At 47.6% G+C, this 23,681-nt stretch overlaps 1 protein-coding gene across 5 annotated transcripts in view; it reads left to right on the top strand.

Annotated features, from left to right (window-relative positions):
* LOC138580058 (uncharacterized) overlaps positions 1-23,681 on the top strand; it is a 387,791-nt gene that overhangs the window by 251,264 nt on the left and 112,846 nt on the right. For all 5 annotated transcript variants that reach the window (XM_069650297.1, XM_069650295.1, XM_069650298.1 and 2 more), the window contains 2 exons: positions 18,416-18,480; positions 21,593-21,846. In XM_069650297.1, the coding sequence (XP_069506398.1) occupies positions 18,416-18,480; positions 21,593-21,846 (319 nt within the window). The remainder of the gene's footprint in view (positions 1-18,415; positions 18,481-21,592; positions 21,847-23,681) is intronic.

The following is a 23,681-nucleotide window of genomic DNA, read 5'->3' as shown; positions in this document are numbered from 1 at the left end:
TCGGGAGGATTGGATGTAAGGTTTCAATAGGGAGGTGTGAAAGACTGGGTGTATTTTCTTCCAGGAGTCGGGTAGCTTGAGTCGGAATGAGACAGGATTGAAAACCTCCTTTATGGAAAATGGTCCATAGTACCGAGGAGCCAATTTGTTTGGCCGTAGATGACGGGGTAATAGTTTCGAGGACAACCAGACTTGATCACCAACAGAATAAGAGGGTGCTGGTCTTCTCTTGGAATCCGCATAGAGCTTAGTGCGTGTTTCTTTCAATTGTTCCTTGGCTTCCTTGTGAATGTTGATGAGAGTCTGTATCCAAGAGTCGAGAGTAGGTACTGGAGTGGGATGTGGAAGAACAGAAGGTAAAACGGACGGGTGAAAACCTTGACTGCAATAGCAAGGGCTGACCTTGAGTGCTGAGTGATCGGAATTGTTGTAGGCAAACTCGGGCAGGGGTATGATGAGAGACCAGTCATCCTGAACCTTGGTGGCAAAACAACGAAGATATTTCTCCAGAGTTTGATTTACACGTTCCGTGGCTCCGTTGGTTTGTGGGTGATAACCTGATGAGAGAGCGCGTTGGATCCCTAGAATACGACAGAGATGTTTCCAGAATTGTGAGATATAATGAGGTCCTCGGTCCGATATGATCTTGGAAGGAAGTCCATGGAGACGGAAAATATATTCCAGGAAGATTCCAGCAAGTTCTGAGGAGGATGGTAGTTTATACAAAGGTGTGAAATGAGCCATATGGGTGAACAAGTCTATGGTTACCCTGATGGTCGTGTATCCTCGGGAAGGTGGGAACTCCACAATGAAGTCTCTAGCAATAAACTCCCATGGTCTTGTTGGCAGTGATGGTTGCAGTAGAAGACCTGCCGGTCTCTTGTTATCATGTTTGTTTTGACTGCAGACAGTACAAGCCTTGACGTACTGTTGTACGTCGGTCTTCATTTGAGGCCACCAAAACTGTCTTTGTATAAAACGGAGGGTGTTAGTTATACCACAATGGCCGGAGTGAGGGGTATCAAGGCAGAGGTTTATTACCTTGTGTTGTAATTTCTGCGTAGGAATGACCAGTGCATTGTCCTTGAATAGATATTCTTCCTGGACTCTTAGATTCCATGGATTCTTCCTTGAAATTTCCTTCGAGGTCAGAGGACAGGGTTTGCGCTCAGATTTCTTCCAGGAGGTTGATTGCTTGAGCTACAAAGATAGTTTGGGGAAACATCTTAGGATAGGCCTTGTCCTCAGTGGCTGCGTAGTCTGGACATCGAGATAAGGCGTCAGCAATCATGTTTTGTGATCCGGGAACGTGAGTGATTTGAAACTGGTATTGGGCAAAGAAGTAGGCCCAATAGGCCTGACGACTGTTCCTGCACTCCAAAGACTGGTAGGCACCCCGGAGATCCAGCTTCGTGAAAATTATGGCTCCTCTCACAGCTTCCAGGATATCCAAAATCAGGGGCAGTGGGTATCGATCTTTGAGGGTGCATTGGTTTAAGCCTCGATAGTCGAGGCAAGGTCTGAGTTCCTTTGTGTCCTTCTTGGGAACGAAGAACAACGAAGCACCCGCTGGAGATTTTGAGGGTCTTATGGTGCCGTTTTCAAGATTGGTGTCGAGGTATTCCCGAAGGGCCTTTTTCATAGGTTCAGAAAGGATGAACATTCGGCCGAAGGGAATTACAGCTGAGGGATCTGTATCTATGGCACAGTCTTCAGGCCTGTGAGGGGGTAATGCTTGGACTATGGTGGTAGAAAATACATCAGCATACTCCTGATAGGACTCTGGAACTTGTATGATATTGGAAAGCATGAGTGGTGTTTCTTGGTCTCTTGGAGGTTCTTTAGGAGTTATTGATGAAGGGTCCAGGGATAGACAGTGGGACATACAGAACTCTGAGCCCAGAAATAATGATCCTGCTGTCCAATTGATATACTGATTGTGCTTTTGTAACCAGGGCATACCCAAAACCATGGGGTAATGGGCTGACTTAATGATGTCGAATGTAATCGCTCTTGATGATGATTTATGGAAAGTTGGATCTCTTTAGTCTGCAGGCTTGTGGGTCCTGAAGAGAGGGGTCTTCCGTCAATTGCTTCCACAGGCTGCATGGTGTTTCGTGTCTCGTACGGAATATGATGACTAACTACCCAGTCTTGATCAATGAAAATTACCATAGCTCCGCAGTCCACCAAGGCCAGAATGGGATAGGTCTTGTCTTTGGAGGGCGAGAGGAAGGCCTGTAGTATCACCAAACAATTTTGTCCAGGAGAGTTCAAGGATGGAATTGATGTGGAGCAAACATCTCTCTCCCGACACCTTGCTCCATCTAGGATCGGGAGCTGGCGTTTCCCGAACGACATGGAGGGGCTAGAGGGCATTCTCTAACAAGATGTTTATCCGAGGCACAATACATGCACAGGCCTGTGTGGCTCCTTCTCATCCTTTCTTGAGGGGAAATGGGCCCACGGAAGGCTCCGATTTGCATGGGTTCCAGATCTGTGTCGGGGGTTGGGTCAGAATCGGTTTTAACAGAGGTCTCAAGGGAATTCTTTTGAAAAGGTGTCTTGGTCTTTCTTCTTTCAGCCTTTCTTTCCTGGATTCGAAAGTCTATCTGCAGGGCTAGATCCATAAGAGCCTGGAAGGAACTAGGACGAGCCACCCGGGCTAATTCACCCTTAATGTCCTCGTTTAGACCCCTGCGAAATAGAGTGAAACTTGCTTCAGAGGACCAATCCGCTTCCTTGACCAGTTGTTTGAATCTAGTAATGTATGTTAGCATATCCTGGGTACCCTGTCGGAAATCAAGTAAGCGTTCTTGAGCATTACAAACCTGTTCTTTGCGGTCGAACATAGTCTTGAGTGCCTGAATGAATCCATCATAATCATCCAGGAGGGCATCCCCTGAGTTGACTAAGGGAGTGGCACAGGTTAACGCATTCCCTGTGAGGTGCGAGATAATGAAGCCCACCTTTGCCCTAGAAGTTGAAAAATAATAGGGCTTAAAGGTAAAATGCACGAAGCAGGAATCCAGGAATCCACGTAAGGGTTTTGCCGATCCATCATATTCGTCCACCACTCCACCAAGTAATGCACTGTCCTTGTTAGCGGGGTCGCGAGTCAAAACTAGCTGCTTTAGCGCCGCATTCTCAGCTTTTAAGTTCTGTACTTCAGTTGTGAGCTCTTGCATGCCACGCATAAGGTCCTGAATTGCTTTCTCCATAGATGTATCTGTGTCGGTCGTTTGGCGTCTCAAACTGTCATAAATCTCCCCGTCTCACCTGGGATCGCTTCTTGCTCGGTTCCGTGGGAGGATTCCTCTTGTGGACGGATCGGGTCTTGTATAGACTCGCTCGAGTCTCGTCCGGCTGCAGAGCGCGTTCAAGTTCCGGGAAGGCAGCTGTTCCAGGATGTCCAGGGAAGTAGGCAGCGGTCGCTAAGAATGGGGATTCCAGGAGTCTAAAAGAGGGAAAGGGAGAAGGAAGGAGGAAGGAAACCAGGATCTTGGATAGAAGGTTCGCCGACCAGCACACACACGTCAAGTCACTACCTAATGATAGCGTTGAGACGCGCGGGGGCGTAGCCAATTTATAGGACGTGCCGTGTGCGACGAGAAAGCTGGTGTGAGGCTAGTCGCTTGTTGCGTCCATGTTGGGAGTAACAAGGAATACAAGCCCCGGCGCGAGAACGACCAGGAGGTCGCCGCCTTTACTTCTCTAGTCTTTCACTGCTCCTAGCATTAACTTCGCCACCTTTATTTCTCTGGTCTTTCACTGCTCCTAGCATTAATTTCGCCGCCTTTACTTCTCTGGTCTTTCACTGCTCCTAGCATTAACTTTGCCCCCTTTGCGTCTCTGGTCTTTCACTGCTCCTAGCATTAACTTTGCCCCCTTTGCGTCTCTGGTCTTTCACTGCTCCTAGCATTAACTTTGCCCCCTTTGCGTCTCTGGTCTTTCACTGCTCCTAGCATTAACTTTGCCCCCTTTGCGTCTCTGGTCTTTCACTGCTCCTAGCATTCACTTCACCGCCTTTACTTCTCTGGTCTTTCACTGTTCCTAGCATTAAATTCGCCACCGTTACTTCTCTGGTCTTTCACTGCTCCTAGCATTAACTTCGCCACCTTTACTACTTTGGTCGTTCACTGCTCCTAGCATTAACTTCGCCACCTTTACTTCTCTGGTCTTTCACTGTTCCTAGCATTCACTTCACTGCCTTTACTTCTCTGGTCTTTCACGGCTCCTAGCATTCACTTCACCGCCTTTACTTCTCTGGTCTTTCACTGCTCCTAGCATTCACTTCGCCACCGTTACTTCTCTGGTCTTTCACTGCTCCTAGCATTAACTTCTACTCTGGTCTTTCACTGTTCCTAGCTGTTAGGCAGAATCCTGTGCAGTGCTCTTAGGGACCACTATACATAATTAAGGACCACCATAATTAGGGACCACAATTACTGTGATTCAAGCAAACACTGACTCAAGGTTTCAGGTAGAAAAATATAAGTACATTTATTTTTAAACCATCAGTAAAACACAGCACTTCTAGAAATTCTAAAGCACACGAAAAATACACTACAACCAACTAATTCTCTTGGCACAGAATAGCTCAAGGTAAGTACCTTGTGATTAGGCAGACCGGTGTTGTAAAACAAAAGCGTTACCGTGAATACATTTGTGATCAATTTTTGACAGTTCGGTCATATTAAAGAAAGGCGTATACGCGACAAGAAATGTTACCGGGGCAAAAGCACACTTGGCAACTGGGCTAACCAGAAGGAGTTGGGGGCAAAAATCACACACAATAATTTTGTCAAGGCAGACAGGATCGAAGAACACTCGCTGACAAAAATACTAAAAGTCAATAGGCCGGAGCCAATGTCAGTTGAAACCGGGTCCCTGTTGCCGAGGATCACACAGTCAGACAGTTCAAGATTCAACGTAGCTAGGAGTACTTAGATATTGTTTGAAAGAGGAAGCAAAAGTTATAAGAAGGAGGGAAGACGAGGGCAAGCCTTGGAGACGAAGAAAAGGGATTCACCGAGTTTCCTCAAGTAGAACACAGTACCTTATTCCAGTGGTGCAGCTGGTGCCCTGGCAGCAGTTCTTGTTGGTTTCCCACAGACCCACGGTTCCTGGAGCTTCGAAGTGAAGGAGGACATCTGAAGGGGTCTGCACCACACAGGGATGAAGCCGGCAGCAATGACCGTGAATAAAAGGTGCGCTCCTTAAAAACAGGCTCTTCAGATGACTATCCGGACCACTACGGCAGCGTGCAGCGATTTCGACCAAGGAAGAGGATCCGCTGGCTGTGGAAGATGAGATGGTTATCCCCAACAAGCTCAAGGGAAGAAGACTCCGAACCAGATCTTCTCTGGTCGTTGAAGGGTAGATAGCTCAGGACAGCAGCAGGGCTGCACCGGGACGGGATAGTTTCAGCAGCAGTTGTCGTTCTCTCTGCTTCTCTTCAGTTCCTTGTAGTTCCAGTGGTGACTCTGACTTCTAGCCCAAGAGACCTGCCTTTTATGTGCAAATCCCCCATTCACACAGCCTGGCTGTCAATCACGCAGCAGGGGGTTTTCCAGCCTGGACAACCACCTCAGCCAATCATGGCAAAGTGCGACTTGGGTTTCCTAGGATACCCTGTGCAGGGGGTGACTACACCCCTCCTTCACATTCAGCCCACCTAGACACCCAGGCGCCAAGAGGAGGGACCTGCCAAAAGACGGTGATCAAAGAAGGCGAACCTGGTTTGCCGTGCAAAGTAAGACACAAGAAGGACTTTAACAAAAAGAAATGGCGAATAAACCCGACCGGAGCCAAAAGAAAGACAATTTGGTCAAGCGGGTTTATGTTCGAGGCCAATATAATAGCCTAAAACAATACCACGTTTATCTAATATAATCGCGGTAGAAAAGTTAGGGTAGATACCACTGCCACCAGCCAAGTCTAAATGTTAAAAGAGCGAAACAGTGCTCTAGGAGGTACAGATAAAAAGGGCTAAGGATTCACCCTTTCCAGTACTCCTTGTAAGATGGGGTGTACTGGATCTGTGGTTAAATGACTAAGTAAAGTTAATGGCAACTTTACCCTAATCTGGGGGATTGTAGTCAGCCTCAGAAATGGAGTTGGTGGGAAGTCTCAAAGAAAACCCTGTGCCACTGCACTGAAGGTGCTGTGTGATACACAAAAGAAGGGGGCTACTGAAGTGGTGTACTCCAGAGTCCACAATCACAAAAACAGAGGAAATACACATGGCAAAACACATGTAAGAGTGGACAAAAGGTGTACACTCTTACCAAGTGGAAAAAAATAAACTCCAGAAGTCCAGCAAAGCTGCTGGGGGACTCACTAGGTGAGGGAAATTAGCCATCTATGAGAATTCTACCTAACGCACTGTTAAAGTGATAGCAGTCGCAGAGCAGCCAGACTTATCTCAAGAGCAAATGAGCAGTAGTAGAGATTACACAAAGGACCACAATTACTGTGACTCAAGCAAACATTGACTCAAGGTTTCAGGTAAAAATACAAGTACATTTATTTTTAAACCATCTGTTATAAAACACAACACTTCTATAAATTCAAAACCACACGTAAAATACACTACACAACCAATTGCATTTGTTACACCAAATTCAAGATAAGTACATTAGGATTTGACAGACTGGTGTTGCGATACTAACGCGTACCCGCAGATAGAAATGCTCACGAAGTTAAAACACACGTTGTACTTAAGAATTTCAAACACGGGAAAAGTGAATAAAAATCATAGGCAATACTTTTTCAAGGCAAGGAGACTCGAGAATGTATTCAAAGATACAGATTAAAGTCAATAGCCCTGCGCCAGTGTCAATGGAGCAGATGCCCAGTTGACGAGGATCACATGTTGAATAGTTCGAGATTCGAAATGCCAAGAGTTTGTAAAGATTGTCAAATGGAAGGAAAAGTTATAAGAGGGAGGGAAGAAAGAACAAATCTTCATGGAGGAAAAGGATTCACCCCGATTCCGGTTGGTCAGATGGAGAGAATGACCAAGTGTGCACAGTACCTTATTCCGTTGGAGAAAAGCTGGTTCCACAGCAGTTGTTCCTGCAGACTCGCGGTTCCTGTGGCTTCAGTCGTGGGGACAAGAAGGACAACGTCTGGAGCAATCTGCACTACCCAGGGATGAGGCCAGCAGCAGCGAAAAAGACGATTAATAAAAGCTGTGCTCCTTTAAATCAGGAGAGGGCTCTTCTGATGGCTATCTGGACCACTACAGCACAGAAGTGATTTCGACCCAGGAGAGGATTCTCTGACTGAAGAAAAGATGAGCTGGTTGATCCCACCAGGCTCAAGGGAAGGAGACTCCGGACTGGATCTTCTTAGTCTTTGAAGGGGTAGATAGCTCAAGACTGTAGCAGGGCTTCACCGGGACTCGGGGTTGCAGCAGGCGTCGTCTTCTCCACTTCTCTTCGGTTCCTTGTTGTTCCAGAGGCAACTCTGCCTTCTAGCTCAAGAGTCTTGCCTTTTATGCCAAAATCCCCCATTCACACAGCCTGGCTGTCAATCACTCAGCATGGGGGTTGTCCAGCCCGGACAACCACCTCAGCCAATCAACACAAAGTGCGACTTGGGTCTCCAAGGAGACCCTGTGCAGGGGGTGACTACACCCTGCCCTCACATTCAGCTCACCTAGACACCCAGACGCCAAAGGAGGGCCTCTGGTCAGAAGCCCGCCAAAGGTTGGCGAACAAAGGAGGCAAACCTGGTTTGCCGTGCAAAGAAAGACCCAAGAAGGATGTTAACAAAAAGAAATGGCGATTAAACCCAACCGGAGCCGAAATAAAAAGTATTTGGGTTAGCGGGTTTAAAGTTCGAGGCTACTAAAATAGCCTAAAACAATACCACGTTATGTAATATAATCAGTGCCTTAAGTGGCACTACAAATCGAGCCGGGGCTCATAGAGGGGGCGTGGCCTAACAACGGGGGACTTGATGTCCCATTAGGCCACGTCCCCTTGACGACCCCCGGCTCAATGGGCTACTGGCACCCCTGCCAGGCAGCCTTTTGTAGAGATTAACACCCTCTCCCCTATGGGGGAGAGGGTGCTGATCTCTGCATTTATTTTATATAGGCTTGCCTGGCAGGGGATAGCACCTCGCCTATTCAGCCCTAATGGTGGTGCTGCCCCTCACCAGCTGCGGAAGGGCAGCGTCACCATTAAGGCTGAAAGGGCGAGGCCACTGGAAGCAGAGGCCTTTTTCCTAAAGACTGAAACTCCCGCGAATCGGCAGGAGCTTCAGTATTTAGAAAGCAAGGCCTCTGCTTCCAGGCCTCACGTTTTCTCCATAAAGGTGGCGCCAGCCCACGTGCATCACCTGATTAAAGGGATGCCTCACAGGTGCGGCGCCACCATTATGGCTGAAAGGCATTTTTTTCTGAAGCCTGAAACTCTTGTACACAAGCGAGAGCTTTAGGCTTTAGAAAAAAATGCCTTTTCGTGTAGTGGCCGGGGCTGCCAGGGGAGATTAGTGGGCCCCGGCAGGGCCCCGCCTCAAAGCGAAATTTCGCCCCCCGGCAGGCCCTGGCCCACTTAAAGCCCTGAATATAATCACAGTAGGAAAATTAGGGTAGATACCACTGCCACCAGCCAAGTCTTAATGTTAAGGTAGCAAAACAATTCTCCAAGAGGTACAGATAAAAAAGGCTAACAATTAACCCTTTCCAATACTCCATGTAAGATGGGGTGTACTGGATCTGTGGTTAAATGACTAAGTAAAGTTAATGGCAACTTTACCCTTTTCTGGGGGACAGTAGTCAGCCCCAGAAATGGAGTTGGGGGGGAAGTCTAAAAGACAATGTTGTGTCACTGCACTGAAGGTGCTGTGTGACGCACAAAAGAGTGGGGCTGCTGAAGTGGTGTACTCCAGAGTCCACAATCACAAAAACAGGTGAAATACACATGGCAAAAACACAGGTAAGAGTGGGGGACAAGCTCACACTCTCACCACGTGGAAACAATAAACTCCAGAAATCCAGCAAAGCTGCTGAGGGACTCACTTCACTAGGTGAGGAAAATTAGCCATAGAATGAGAATTCTCCCTAACACTAGAATTCACTTCAGCGCCTTTACTTCTCTGCTCTTTCACTGCTCCTAGCATTAACTTTGCCACCTTTACTTCTCTGGTCTTTCACTGTTCCTAGCATTCACTTCACCACCTTTACTTCTCTGCTCTTTCACTGTTCCTAGCATTAACTTTGCCACCTTTACTTCTCTGCTCTTTCACTGTTCCTAGCATTCACTTCACCGCCTTTACTTCTCTGCTCTTTCACTGCTCCTAGCATTCACTTCACCGCCTTTACTTATCTGCTCTTTCACTGCTCCTAGCATTAACTTTGCCACCTTTACTTCTCTGGTCTTTCACTGTTCCTAGCATTCACTTCACCACCTTTACTTCTCTGCTCTTTCACTGTTCCTAGCATTAACTTTGCCACCTTTACTTCTCTGCTCTTTCACTGCTCCTAGCATTAACTTTGCCACCTTTACTTCTCTGCTCTTTCACTGTTCCTAGCATTAACTTTGCCACCTTTACTTCTCTGGTCTTTCACTGTTCCTAGCATTCACTTCACCACCTTTACTTCTCTGCTCTTTCACTGTTCCTAGCATTAACTTTGCCACCTTTACTTCTCTGCTCTTTCACTGCTCCTAGCATTAACTTTGCCACCTTTACTTCTCTGCTCTTTCACTGTTCCTAGCATTCACTTCACCACCTTTACTTCTCTGCTCTTTCACTGTTCCTAGCATTAACTTTGCCACCTTTACTTCTCTGCTCTTTCACTGCTCCTAGCATTAACTTTGCCACCTTTACTTCTCTGCTCTTTCACTGTTCCTAGCATTAACTTTGCCACCTTTACTTCTCTGGTCTTTCACTGTTCCTAGCATTCACTTCACCACCTTTACTTCTCTGCTCTTTCACTGTTCCTAGCATTAACTTTGCCACCTTTACTTCTCTGCTCTTTCACTGCTCCTAGCATTAACTTTGCCACCTTTACTTCTCTGCTCTTTCACTGTTCCTAGCATTAACTTTGCCACCTTTATTTCTCTGGTCTTTCACTGCTCCTAGCATTCACTTTGCCACCTTTACTTCTCTGCTCTTTCACTGTTCCTAGCATTAACTTTGCCACCTTTACTTCTCTGCTCTTTCACTGCTCCTAGCATTAACTTTGCCACCTTTACTTCTCTGCTCTTTCACTGTTCCTAGCATTAACTTTGCCACCTTTATTTCTCTGGTCTTTCACTGCTCCTAGCATTCACTTTGCCACCTTTACTTCTCTGCTCTTTCACTGCTCCTAGCATTAACTTTGCCACCTTTACTTCTCTGCTCTTTCACTGTTCCTAGCATTAACTTTGCCACCTTTATTTCTCTGGTCTTTCACTGCTCCTAGCATTCACTTTGCCACCTTTACTTCTCTGCTCTTTCACTGCTCCTAGCATTCACTTTGCCACCTTTACTTCTCTGCTCTTTCACTGTTCCTAGCATTAACTTTGCCACCTTTATTTCTCTGGTCTTTCACTGCTCCTAGCATTCACTTTGCCACCTTTACTTCTCTGCTCTTTCACTGCTCCTAGCATTAACTTTGCCACCTTTACTTCTCTGCTCTTTCACTGTTCCTAGCATTAACTTTGCCACCTTTATTTCTCTGGTCTTTCACTGCTCCTAGCATTCACTTTGCCACCTTTACTTCTCTGCTCTTTCACTGCTCCTAGCATTCACTTTGCCACCTTTACTTCTCTGCTCTTTCACTGCTCCTAGCATTAACTTTGCCACCTTTATTTCTCTGGTCTTTCACTGCTCCTAGCATTCACTTTGCCACCTTTACTTCTCTGCTCTTTCACTGTTCCTAGCATTAACTTTGCCACCTTTACTTCTCTGCTCTTTCACTGCTCCTAGCATTAACTTTGCCACCTTTACTTCTCTGCTCTTTCACTGTTCCTAGCATTAACTTTGCCACCTTTATTTCTCTGGTCTTTCACTGCTCCTAGCATTCACTTTGCCACCTTTACTTCTCTGCTCTTTCACTGCTCCTAGCATTAACTTTGCCACCTTTACTTCTCTGCTCTTTCACTGTTCCTAGCATTAACTTTGCCACCTTTATTTCTCTGGTCTTTCACTGCTCCTAGCATTCACTTTGCCACCTTTACTTCTCTGCTCTTTCACTGCTCCTAGCATTCACTTTGCCACCTTTACTTCTCTGCTCTTTCACTGCTCCTAGCATTAACTTTGCCACCTTTACTTCTCTGCTCTTTCACTGTTCCTAGCATTAACTTTGCCACCTTTACTTCTCTGGTCTTTCACTGTTCCTAGCATTCACTTCACCGACTTTACTTCTCTGCTCTTTCACTGCTCCTAGCATTCACTTCACCGCCTTTACTTCTCTGCTCTTTCACTGCTCCTAGCATTCACTTCACCGCCTTTACTTCTCTGCTCTTTCACTGCTCCTAGCATTAACTTTGCCACCTTTACTTCTCTGCTCTTTCACTGCTCCTAGCATTAACTTTGCCACCTTTACTTCTCTGCTCTTTCACTGTTCCTAGCATTCACTTCACCGCCTTTACTTCTCTGCTCTTTCACTGCTCCTAGCATTCACTTCACCGCCTTTACTTCTCTGCTCTTTCACTGTTCCTAGCATTAACTTTGCCACCTTTACTTCTCTGGTCTTTCACTGTTCCTAGCATTCACTTCACCACCTTTACTTCTCTGCTCTTTCACTGTTCCTAGCATTCACTTCACCGACTTTACTTCTCTGCTCTTTCACTGCTCCTAGCATTCACTTCACCGCCTTTACTTCTCTGCTCTTTCACTGCTCCTAGCATTCACTTTGCCACCTTTACTTCTCTGCTCTTTCACTGCTCCTAGCATTCACTTTGCCACCTTTACTTCTCTGCTCTTTCACTGTTCCTAGCATTAACTTTGCCACCTTTACTTCTCTGCTCTTTCACTGCTCCTAGCATTAACTTTGCCACCTTTACTTCTCTGCTCTTTCACTGTTCCTAGCATTAACTTTGCCACCTTTACTTCTCTGGTCTTTCACTGTTCCTAGCATTCACTTCACCACCTTTACTTCTCTGCTCTTTCACTGTTCCTAGCATTAACTTTGCCACCTTTACTTCTCTGCTCTTTCACTGTTCCTAGCATTCACTTCACCGCCTTTACTTCTCTGCTCTTTCACTGCTCCTAGCATTCACTTCACCGCCTTTACTTCTCTGCTCTTTCACTGCTCCTAGCATTCACTTCACCGCCTTTACTTCTCTGCTCTTTCACTGCTCCTAGCATTCACTTTGCCACCTTTACTTCTCTGCTCTTTCACTGCTCCTAGCATTCACTTTGCCACCTTTACTTCTCTGCTCTTTCACTGTTCCTAGCATTAACTTTGCCACCTTTACTTCTCTGCTCTTTCACTGCTCCTAGCATTAACTTTGCCACCTTTACTTCTCTGCTCTTTCACTGTTCCTAGCATTAACTTTGCCACCTTTACTTCTCTGGTCTTTCACTGTTCCTAGCATTCACTTCACCACCTTTACTTCTCTGCTCTTTCACTGTTCCTAGCATTAACTTTGCCACCTTTACTTCTCTGCTCTTTCACTGTTCCTAGCATTCACTTCACCGCCTTTACTTCTCTGCTCTTTCACTGCTCCTAGCATTCACTTCACCGCCTTTACTTCTCTGCTCTTTCACTGCTCCTAGCATTCACTTCACCGCCTTTACTTCTCTGCTCTTTCACTGCTCCTAGCATTCACTTTGCCACCTTTACTTCTCTGCTCTTTCACTGCTCCTAGAATTCACTTCATTACAGGGGTAGCCTCCCTATACACTCCCTTGGGCCGTGCCAGTTCGAGCAAAGGTATCAGACCCAAGCTGTATCTCTAGGACTACTAACAATCCTCCAGGTCCCAATAGCTGAGGAGAACTCTAATCCTTTTGGAGATCATCTGAGTGTTGAACAAAGTGGACTCCTTTTAGGGAGAATTCTCCAGAATGGCTAATTTCCCTTACCTACTGAGTCCCTCAGCAGCTTTGCTGGATTTCTAGGATGTATTTGTTCACCTGGTAGGAGTGTGAGCCTTTTTTTTCCCACTCTTGCATGTGTTTTGCTGTCTGTGTTTAACATTTTTGTGTTCATAGACTGTGGAGCCTCACCTACTCCATAGTCATCATCTGTTTACTGTGTGTTACACAGCACCTTCAGTGCAGTGACACAGGGTTGTCTTTTAGACTTCCCAACTCAGACCCCATATTCTGGGACTGACTACTGTCTCCCAGAACATATAAAGTTGCCATTGACTTTATTAGTCTTTTAAAATCCCCAGACTCAGTACAAACCATTTTACATGGAGTACTGGAAAGGGTTAATACTTATCCCTTTTCGTCTGTTTCTCTTGGAGCATTGTTTTGCTCCCTTTTCATCAAGACTTGGCTGGTAGCAGTTGGAACTACCCTCATATTCCTACCGCGGGTTAACTTGGTATTGTTTTAGGCTATCTTGGTAGCCTCAAACTTAAACCCGCTAGACCATATACGTTTTTATATGATTCCGGCTAGGTTTAATTGTCATTTCTTTTTGAAAATGTCTATCTCATGTTTTTCTCTGCGCGCCAAACCAGGTTTGGTTCCTTTGTTCACTGTCTCTTCGCGGGCTTCTACGCAGAAGCCCTCCTTAGGCACCTGAAAGTCTGGGTAGGCAGGATGTGAGGGAGGGGTTTTAGGACCCCTGCCATGGGTTCCCTTGGTAACCCAAGTCGCACTCCTGATTGGCTAGGTGTCTGACCCGCTGGGACAGCCTCCCTGCAGTGTGAATGACAGCCAGGCTGTGTGAATGGGGGGGAAAACTGCATAAAAAGCAGGTCTCTGGGGTCTGGAAAGGCAGAGTCACCACTGGAATGAAAGAACCAACAAGGAGCTGACGGAGAGGACCCTTACCACGACTGAACCGCCCAGTGAAGCCCTGCTGCAGGTCCGTATCTTCAAACTCCAACGACCGAGAAGATCCTCCAGGAATCTTGTTCCCCTGAGCTGGTGGGACCAACCAGTTTGCCGAAACTACAAGCCAGGACTCCCTCCTCTAGTCAAATTCACTGTACAGAGCTACATTGGGCCGGATAGCCAGGAAGGCCAGACCCTGCTTGGGTTTTAAGGAGCACACCTTTTATAAGTTGCTTTGCTCTGCTGCTGGTTTCTTCCCTGGGCAGTGCAGGACCCTGCAGTCTTCCTACTTCATGTCAGTCCGACAGTCACTTCATGAACCGTGAGCCTGCAGGAACTGCCAGGAACTTCTGCCTCAGCTACAGCTTCTTCTCCATTTAAAGGTACTGTGCAAATCCGGTTGTTCGTTTCGTTCAGCTGCGGTGAAAGTGTGTGAAATCTTTCTCCAATCTGAGGGCTGGTCCTTCTCTACTCTTTAAACTAACTTTTCTGCCGACCAACTTCGTCCGGAACTCTTGGCAAAGACTTAACCGCAAACTACCCTGAGCTGTGTGATCTTGAGCAAAAGACTTTTGTCCTATTGACTTTGCGCTAAGTCTTTTTGATTTGATTCCATTACTGCAGACCTCTTTCTAGATTACCCTGCTTACTTACCTGTTGGTGCTGCTCAATTTCTGCCTGACTTTGTCTTTCCCTCCCTTTTAAATTGCTACAGTGCCATTTTGCTCCCACTTCAATTTGTGAGCTTAACTTGTCTGGAAACTATTGGGTGTGGTGTGGTGTAGTGTATTAAGAGTGTGCTTTTTAAAATGCTTTACTTTAGTGAAAAGTTATACAACTGGTGTGTAAATAAATGTAAATTCTTTTACTCAGAAACCTTGAGTCAGTGTTTGTTTGAATCGTAGTAATTGTTGTCCTTTGTGTAACTTCTGATACTGCTCACTTTACTCTTGAGATAAGTCTGGCTGCTCAGCCATCGCTACCACTTTACGGTGTAGTACAGGCTTGTACCAAAGGTGAATTTGTACTGTCACTTGTAGTCTTAATTGTGTGTGGTGTTCCCAAAGGGTACTGCATATGATTCTGCCTAACAACTCCCAACACCTGTGAGTTCAGATGGCAGCGAGAACAAGAACCAATGTTTCCAGACAAGTCTTATATTTCACATGCTGCCTGTCTTGACCGTTCGGCCTCCAGCTGGACACCTCTTTCACAGTCTGTCGGTGTATATGCTATAGAAGCAACTTTGACTACCAATGGCCTTAAGACTTGAGAGAAACCATCTCATTTTCAGGAAAGCCTTGAAAACTCACCTATTTCAATACCTCTCATAGTACCATCCTAGATTCATGACCACATGGGTCAGTAAGATCTTTGAGGTGCCAAATTGGCTGGTTAACATTATTTTCCGCGCTATAAGCATATAGACATAGACATAGACAAGAAGAACAGCAATAGAAAGCTAGTTGTCTTTCCTTCCAAAGCATTTTCTGCATTGAAGAGGAACTATTCAGTGAGTGAAACTGGATTTGTTCCCTGTGCCCAAGTGTACTTCAAAACATATGTACAGGGCCATGCGCTGCATCTCCTGACCGACTACAAACCCCAGGTACACATGTTTCTTCCAGGAGGGACTAACTCGTCTACACAGAGGGCGGCTAGTCTTGCGACCATACTACAAGAGTGCACATTGACTGTCGGTCATGGTGTGAGATGGGACAACAGCCCAGCTGACTGCATGTAATACTTGTGGCCACCAGGTTCTCATAGGATGAATGTGTAGTGGCATCCCTGGAAGGCATTGCCAGTGCCCATGCTGATGGCAGTATACTGATGCGATGGCTGGAGACCACACCCTACAGAGAGCTGATGTGGTAGAAGGCTTTGCAGATGGAGAAGGTCTACCATTAGTGCTGCAACACGACTGGTAAGACTCCCCCAACCACTCAAGTCATACCTCGATCCAAGATGTGGGCATGGCTAAAGTGCACAAAGAACGCCTTTAACACAGGACAACGGAGCCATAATGGTGGCCTCAAATGGATGACTATGTGAACATGTCTATTGGTGATTGGAGGGAGTGATGCACCAGCAACAAGAAGCTATACCAGGTAAACAACTCTACAATATGTTGAAGCCCCAGAGGCATCCTGGGACAAGGTGGGAGTAAATTATATCGCCTCTGGATCAGATGGAGCCCGGTGGCCCTTACATCACAATTCATTGGCTTTCGGGTGGTACAGGGCGGCTCTGAGGACCTTGTGGTTATATCTTCTCAGAAAAGTTGTAATTCCGTGTGTCACCAGCTGAGCTCCGTTATTGGACTTTACACCTACAGTAGGCCTAAGCATTTGATTCTGAGAATGTTTCTCAAAGCGTTGCTTACTGGACTGGTAGCCTTGTGTGGGAGATGCTTCATCCACCCAGAGAGGTAGTCCACCATATACCTCTCTGGAGTATATGGTGGAGAATGTAACCACAAGCACCTCCGAGACGCCCTGTACCACCCACAATCCAATGAAAAGTTGGAAAGGGCCAATGTGTTAATCAAAAGGAGCCTCCAGTCTGCAGTTGCATCCAAACAACCACCCCAGTTAACAGACCTGGAAGCTAAAGCAGTCAACAGACTGACATGCAACACAATTATAGAAGTGTCACAGTGCCAAGGGATGAGGAGAGCAGGGCACTCTCCAGCTTGGTTGCCTAATGTCCGAGAGGACACCTATGCCTCAGAAGAAGACCTATTGTATGTGAAGAGGAAGCAGGTCAAACAAAAGATGCGGTCTAACCAATGGCATGCAATCAAAACCAGACATAGGTCCAGGTGACTGGATCAAAGTAAGGCGAGATCCAGTGGGCTGCGGCAAGGGCACATGGTAGGAAAGAACAATGTCCACATTGATGACGGCGGCGTCTGGAACCTTGAAAATAGGCCCATCTGAGGGAATGATGACCAGTGACTAGCCAGCCCGAGACCATGTGATGCAACAAACGAGCACATGCAAGACTGAAGGCTGAGGCTGGATGGTTGCGTGGGAATCTTAACCACTGGCAATTGCTTAAGCAACCCTCCACACCATTGTTCTTCAGCTTGCCAAGCGATTACAGAAGTGGGAAGACTGCATGCAAACCTAGGCTTGGTGCCAACCCAAAAGAGGTAGTTCCTCCCAAACTGCTAAGTCAGATCCCTTTCGCACAAGACCAAAAGCACCCCAATGCACGTTTCAGCCTGTGCTTGAGATTAATTCATAATCTTCCATCTCTTAGGATTGTTGGTTTAACATCTCAAAAGGAACTTGTGAATCTGTGTGTAGACACCAGGAAGTGAAGGTTTTAAGCCAGGAGACCGGGCCATCTCACCTCACTTGGAAATTTCTGGATCGAGCAAACGCAGTGCCTTTCTAGGCGAGAGCCATTTGCGGGACATTGAGAGCCAAAGGCCATCTGCTAGAACTGTGCAGTCATCTAGACTGGAAAGTCCAGACACTGTGAGCTCTCTGGACTGCACTCTGACCTAAGAGGGGTATGTAGTGTGCTGCCTCGAGCCCCGTCCCTCTTCATGGTCGCAGAAGAGTAGAGAAGAATGAGACCAGGGAGGGTCTCCACACGCCTGTGGTGGCAGAAATCCGAACAGAATGTAAACCCGCACGCACCACCTCCCCCCGCCCGGCTCCGCCCGGGATTACCCCTCCAGGAGAACATACTGGGTATAGTTCTTGCAGTTAGATTTTCATAATAATCGTGCTTAAGTGAATTTCTTCCTCGTCCTTTGCATCAGGTTTTCCACATGGTTACATTAAGGATTATAAATTCATACTGAAGACTTGGATAGTTCCAAGTCCCAGCAATGGAATCCCTCATTACTGTGTGCATGACATCACATGTGAGTTATGTGACATATGGCCGTGAATGTTGATGCCATGCTCACATCTGCCTGATAAATATTGCACAGTGTCTTCCTGCAAAACTGAATCGGTCGCTTTCTGTGCCTCAGACACTATTTTGCACTCACTCATGCCCTCACATGCCCTCACATGCCCTCACAGGAAAAGGTGGAGAGAGACGTCGAATTACAGTGGGACATGCCACACTGGGTTCTGGGAGCAGGTGGGCTGGATCCATGCAAGGATCATGTGTTACCCATAAAGTAGGTCTTTCCCCAGGGATTTACCTGCCATCATTGAGGGGATGTGAGCGAGGCAGTCTAATACCTTGAAGGGGTCAAGGGTTTGTAGAGTTAGAGGAAATGTTTCTCGAGAGTGGTATAGGATGGCCTCCCCAGAGGTTCACGGATCCATTACAGCAAGCTGTAGTCTACGGGTCCGTGCTGACAGTGGCTTGGGCTGCAGATGGTGGCCTGGTGAAGGGAGGCAGAAAAAGTGTTCAATTATGGGTTCAGTTTTTCTTTTTTGCTCGCTCTTGCCACAACCTCACTATTTCCCCATCTTCCCCACCACAGGGCGAGGAACGACCCCCTTCTGAGCAGCAACATCATTCGCCGGCGCTCCAAGCTCATCAACTCCTGTAAGTAGAATCTTTGATCCGCACTGGGTTCTTCTGGTGGGAGATACATCCAGATCATACACAGCCCCCATCCCCTCCCGGGGGAGAATCTGGGTTCTGTAGGGGAGGCATGGTATCACAAGTATGACACTGACACAAAAGATACAATTTGTTAAACCTTTATTAACTTCATGGGGTTTGGAAAAACTCCTTCTGTGCACTATATCTGAGATGGCAGTTGTCTCGACCATCAAATAACCAAAACGGTCTTAGTCGTGTCTGTCAAATCAAAATGGCCTATGCTAACGAAACCTAATGCCTGCACTATCTCTTCTACAAAAAAGTGTGTAAAGGATGTATGGATGTAAAAGGAAAATCAGTGCGCGACAAAGAATAAATGTGGCTGAATCGGCTCTCCTCCCCATGTTTAGACAGCACGGAATAACGCAGTCTCTATAGGCAGGATGACACACTCAGGCTCAGGCTTTAACACTGAAACAGTTGGACTGAGTCCCATCTGGCCTTCCACGTAAAAGGCTTGTGTTCCAGTCTTCCCGAAATAACAAAATAAAAAGATCACACCAGTCTCCCTCTGTCGGGCTCAGGCCACTCCAAAGAAAACAAAGGTTCAATGTTGCCCCCCCCCCCCACCTTTCAGGCTCAGATCTTTCACAGTTCAACAATACCTGGTGGGGCTCCCTCCCCCAAGCCTTTTACACTTCTGGTCTCTCTCTGCTGGGCTCAGACCACTTTTCAGATGTCAAAGACTTTCAAATGTACAGGGCTTTCTTTGCAGACCACTGCAGGACCACTTTGACTTAGCATTCAATGTTCAGCTTTTCCTCTTCCCTTCTCTCAGGGTTAAATTTGTTCACTTTCACTTTTACAGTTCATTTACTTTTATCATCTCAAACAATGTACCTTTCACAGAGACTTCTGAGTGGACTACCTTTTCACCTGACCACTCAGTTACTCAGTATCACTGATACCACAGCTGTTCTTGCTTTAAAGTTCATTCACAGGTCTGCCTTTCCTCACATCTCATCCACACGCAAGCAGTCTTCACTTGTGATATTTTGTTGCAAACTTCAATCTTTCTTAGTACACACTGCTCTCTTGGGTCGCTGTGTACGATTCCCTATTGCTTTTTCGATTTCCAATTAACGAGTCAAGGTTAGCACCACAGGCTTGGCCTCACCTCCCCAACTCTGTCAATCACCCGGGAAGGTCGCTGACATCCTTGAAACACAATGTAGTCTTGGGAAATTGGGATCTGGCCTTCTCCACATGTCTTTCACGGTCTTCTGGAGGCAACAACCTTGTGTAGGGAACTCTTGGGGTTTTCGGCCCGCTGCTCTCTTCCCTTGGTCCACTGCTCTGCTGCAGTAGGTTTGCCTTTGCCCCAGAAGGTCTGCTCGTACTCGTGTTCCACCTTCCTCAGAGTGTCTCTACGTTTACGCTCTGTGATGCCCCTCTCTATGCTCGAACTCCCTGATCTGCGCTCTGCCTCCCTTCTCCATAATAGCACTCCACGCTCCTTTCACTCCGTTACATCCTCTTCACAGTCCCTCCTTACACTAAATCACACATCCACACTCGGAACACTGTCATGCACACTCATGGCACAGTGCCAGTTGCACTCCCGATCCAATGCTGCACCTACTGAAAAAAGACAGCCACACACTTCTCCTTGCCCTCCTTCCTCCTGCTGGCCTCTTGGTCCTTCACCACTGCCACCTCTGATCTCACCCAAACAACCCTCCACTTTCTGTTTTCTGTGCCTTATTTTAGGTTTCTCCCCTCTATGGATTGGTTCTTTGCCCATGGCAAATAGGGACCTGTCTTCCCGTCCCAGATGGCTCCTTAAAACGTGCCCCCTTGCTCCATCCTGTGCCACTGCTGCTCGGCAATGGAGGCTGAGTAGTGTCCCACTTTATGTAAGGGGATTCCATCCTGACCTCCCCTGAGGTGAGTTTATTTTTGGTCTTGTGGCTATCCTGCTGGTCTGTGGGGCCCGCTTTGGTTCACACTTCACAGGCAGTGGTTGGTGTGCATTGCAAGGCATGCAGGGACATCACGCTCTCCTACTCTCGACTTCTGTCTGAACATAGCACGCATGTTCAGTTCTCTGCTGGTACGCTGGCATTCAGTCCCTTCAATATGGCCTTGCTCTCGCTTGTGAGTTCTCTTCTCACCAGGATGTGGGCTGCTGATGTCTCCCTTCTCCATGGTTGTTCTTCTCCAAGAGCAGGAGTCCTCCTGCAAGGATAAGAAAGCACTTGCCCAGCATTTTGGGTCACAGGTCTGGGGTGATGCTCAAAGATATCCTTGCAGCCAATTTAGCCCATGGGGTGGGGAAGGAATGAAGGCCCCCTTATTTACTGCCACCCAAATATTGGATATGATGTACATAGTGTTCGTCCCAATAGGATTTCCAGCCCCCACCTTGGAGCGGTCTGTATCCCCTCATTACAAGGTCAGGAGATTGATCTGATCACACATTGCAGTGTCCAAGATACCTCCAATGAGAACATCCTCCCAGCCTCCATCATTAAGTCCATCACAAGATGAGCCCCTGACTCTTCGCTTCACACCATCGATTCCTCATTGGCACAAGGCATAGCTTCCTGACTCGCAGAAGACTTCCTTGACTTGGTCCTACACTGGTAGTCATTTTGTGTCACCACCATCCACCAGGTTGTCTAGATGGGTTTACAAACACTGTTGCATCGACCTGTCCCCTGCAGCCTTCCCCAGGGCTCTATAGCGACGCTCTGCTTGAACCTATACGCGGATCCCATTTGGGCGCTCCTCGCCAATCTGCTGATCATCTGTCATCTTTATGGTCTGCACTCAAGTTGTTGCCCTTGAATGTAAATTCATAAACTCCTCAATAGAGTTATGCCTTGTGTCACTGCAGATAGCCAATGGGTTCCATTGACCCAATGATAGTCTGTGAAAAATGTTAACATGCTTGGTCTCAGTAAGGTTGTGAGATTGAAGAGGGGGCAGGTGGACATTAGTGTCACAGTGACAGCAAGTGGATCAGAATTCCAGCCCGTGCGGACCCCCAAATCTGCAAGACCTGGGCCTGAAGGCCGTGCTAATGACCTGTTCTCTTCCCATCCCATAGCCCGTCTCCTGTACCAGGAGTACAGCGATGTGGCCCTCAACCATGCCATCGAGCGGCAGAAGCGGGCGGAGACCTTCATGGAAGAGTCTGATCCAAGCTCACCTAGACTACGGCGGAAGCTGATGTCCTCACCAGACTCCTACCTGCAACGCCTCTCCGTGTCCTCCAGCGCATCCCTGTGGCAGGACATACCCATGATCCGTGGCACCTCCACCTTGCTCTCCATGACGCGGGATGAGCAGAAGCTGCAGGAGGTGAGGTGTGGGAGAGGGAGGGAGATGGGGAGATTCGAGCAGGTGTTTGCGGCATCGAGGGGGAAGAATTAACTCTGATGAAACAAGGTTGAACAAGACAAGAGCAGGAAGGTGAAGTGAGAGTCAGGGAAAAAGAGGGGCTGCTGGAGGGAGACCGGGGTATAGGGGTGCTCAAGGGAGAATGGAGGTGTAGGGGACAGGGGGCGCTGGGGGGCGAATTCCGCTATAGGGGGGCGCTAGAGGGAGAATGGAGATTTAGGGGGATGAAACAATGCTGGAGGGTGAAGGGAGGTGTAGGGGATGAGGGGGCACTGGAGGGAGAATGGAGGTGTAGGGGAATGGGGGTGCTGGAGAGTGAAAGGAGGTTTAGGGGCATGGGGTACTGGAGGGAGATGGGGTGTGTAGGGGATGAGGGAGTGCTGGAGGAAGAGGAGGTGTAGAAGGGTCAGGGGCACTGGAGGGATAATGGAGGTTTAGGGGCATGGGGTACTGGAGGGAGATGGGGTGTGTAGGGGATGAGGGAGTGCTGGAGGGAGAGGAGGTGTAGAAGGTTCAGGGGCACTGGAGGGATAATGGAGGTGTAGGGTTATGGAGGTGCTGGAGGGAGAGGGGATGTGTAGGGGATCAGGGGGCACTGGAGGGAGAAAGATGGTGTAGAGGGGACAGGGGCACTTGGGGGAGAATGGTGGTGTAGGGGCATGGGGTGCTGGTGGGTAAAGGGAGGTTTGGGTAAATGGGGGCGCGGGAGGGAGAGGGGATGTGTAGGGGGATCAGGGGGCGCTGGAGAGAGAAAGGTGCATAAGGTAGGAAGCAACGGTTGTGGTTATTTTTCATTATTTGAACGTGCTGTGCTTTACAAACATATTTTTACATAATCATAACATACATCAATGTAACGAAATTCATAAACACGTCATAAGTTAAGAATAACTCATCAAGGTTCTTTATTAAGAGTGAACAGTTAAAAAAAACAGTAATGAGAAAATCAACATGTTCAATTTCCAATTCTAAAGCGTTCTCTCGTTCATGTCTGTTGGAACAGCTGGCATATGTAGTCCCCTCTGCCCGGAACAGCTGGCATATGTAGTCCCCCCTACCTGGAACAGCTGGCATATGTAGTCCCCTCTGCCCGGAACAGCTGGCATATGTAGTCCCCTCTGCCCGGAACAGCTGGCATATGTAGTCCCCCCTACCTGGAACAGCTGGCATATGTAGTCCCCCCTGCCCGGAACAGCTGGCATATGTAGTCCCCCCTGCCCGGAACAGCTGGCATATGTAGTCCCCCCTACCTGGAACAGCTGGCATATGTAGTCCCCCCTGCCCGGAACAGCTGGCATATGTAGTCCCCTCTGCCCGGAACAGCTGGCATATGTAGTCCCCCCTACCTGGAACAGCTGGCATATGTAGTCCCCTCTGCCCGGAACAGCTGGCATATGTAGTCCCCTCTGCCCGGAACAGCTGGCATATGTAGTCCCCTCTGCCTAGTAGGGTGAGGCTGCACCAGCAATAGTCAACTCATCCAATATCACACTGGGAGATCCTGCAGGTGCCAGGACTGGTTAGACTTGTTCACCTGCCCGCAGACCTTCCCAACATGTACTGATCTCTCCCCATTCGCTAGAATGTGCACAATGATGGACCTGCATTGGCCTTAAGCAGCTTAGACTTCAGCAATGCAGGCATAGACTCTTCCAGACTCTTTACATTCACACCATCTAGAACTGAACTTGTAGGTAGTTCATGTCTTGCCCCAATAATGTTTTGCTGGAAGAATGTTGAGATGAACTTTTAAGTGCATTTAAGGCACGCCTTAGGGCAAGGAAACCTCATTAAGA

This window comes from Ambystoma mexicanum, chromosome 3p (assembly GCF_040938575.1).
Source record: "Ambystoma mexicanum isolate Mex_15411 chromosome 3p, UKY_AmexF1_1, whole genome shotgun sequence".
Taxonomy (NCBI): Eukaryota; Metazoa; Chordata; class Amphibia; order Caudata; family Ambystomatidae; genus Ambystoma; species Ambystoma mexicanum.
This window is presented reverse-complemented; position numbering and strand designations above follow the sequence as displayed.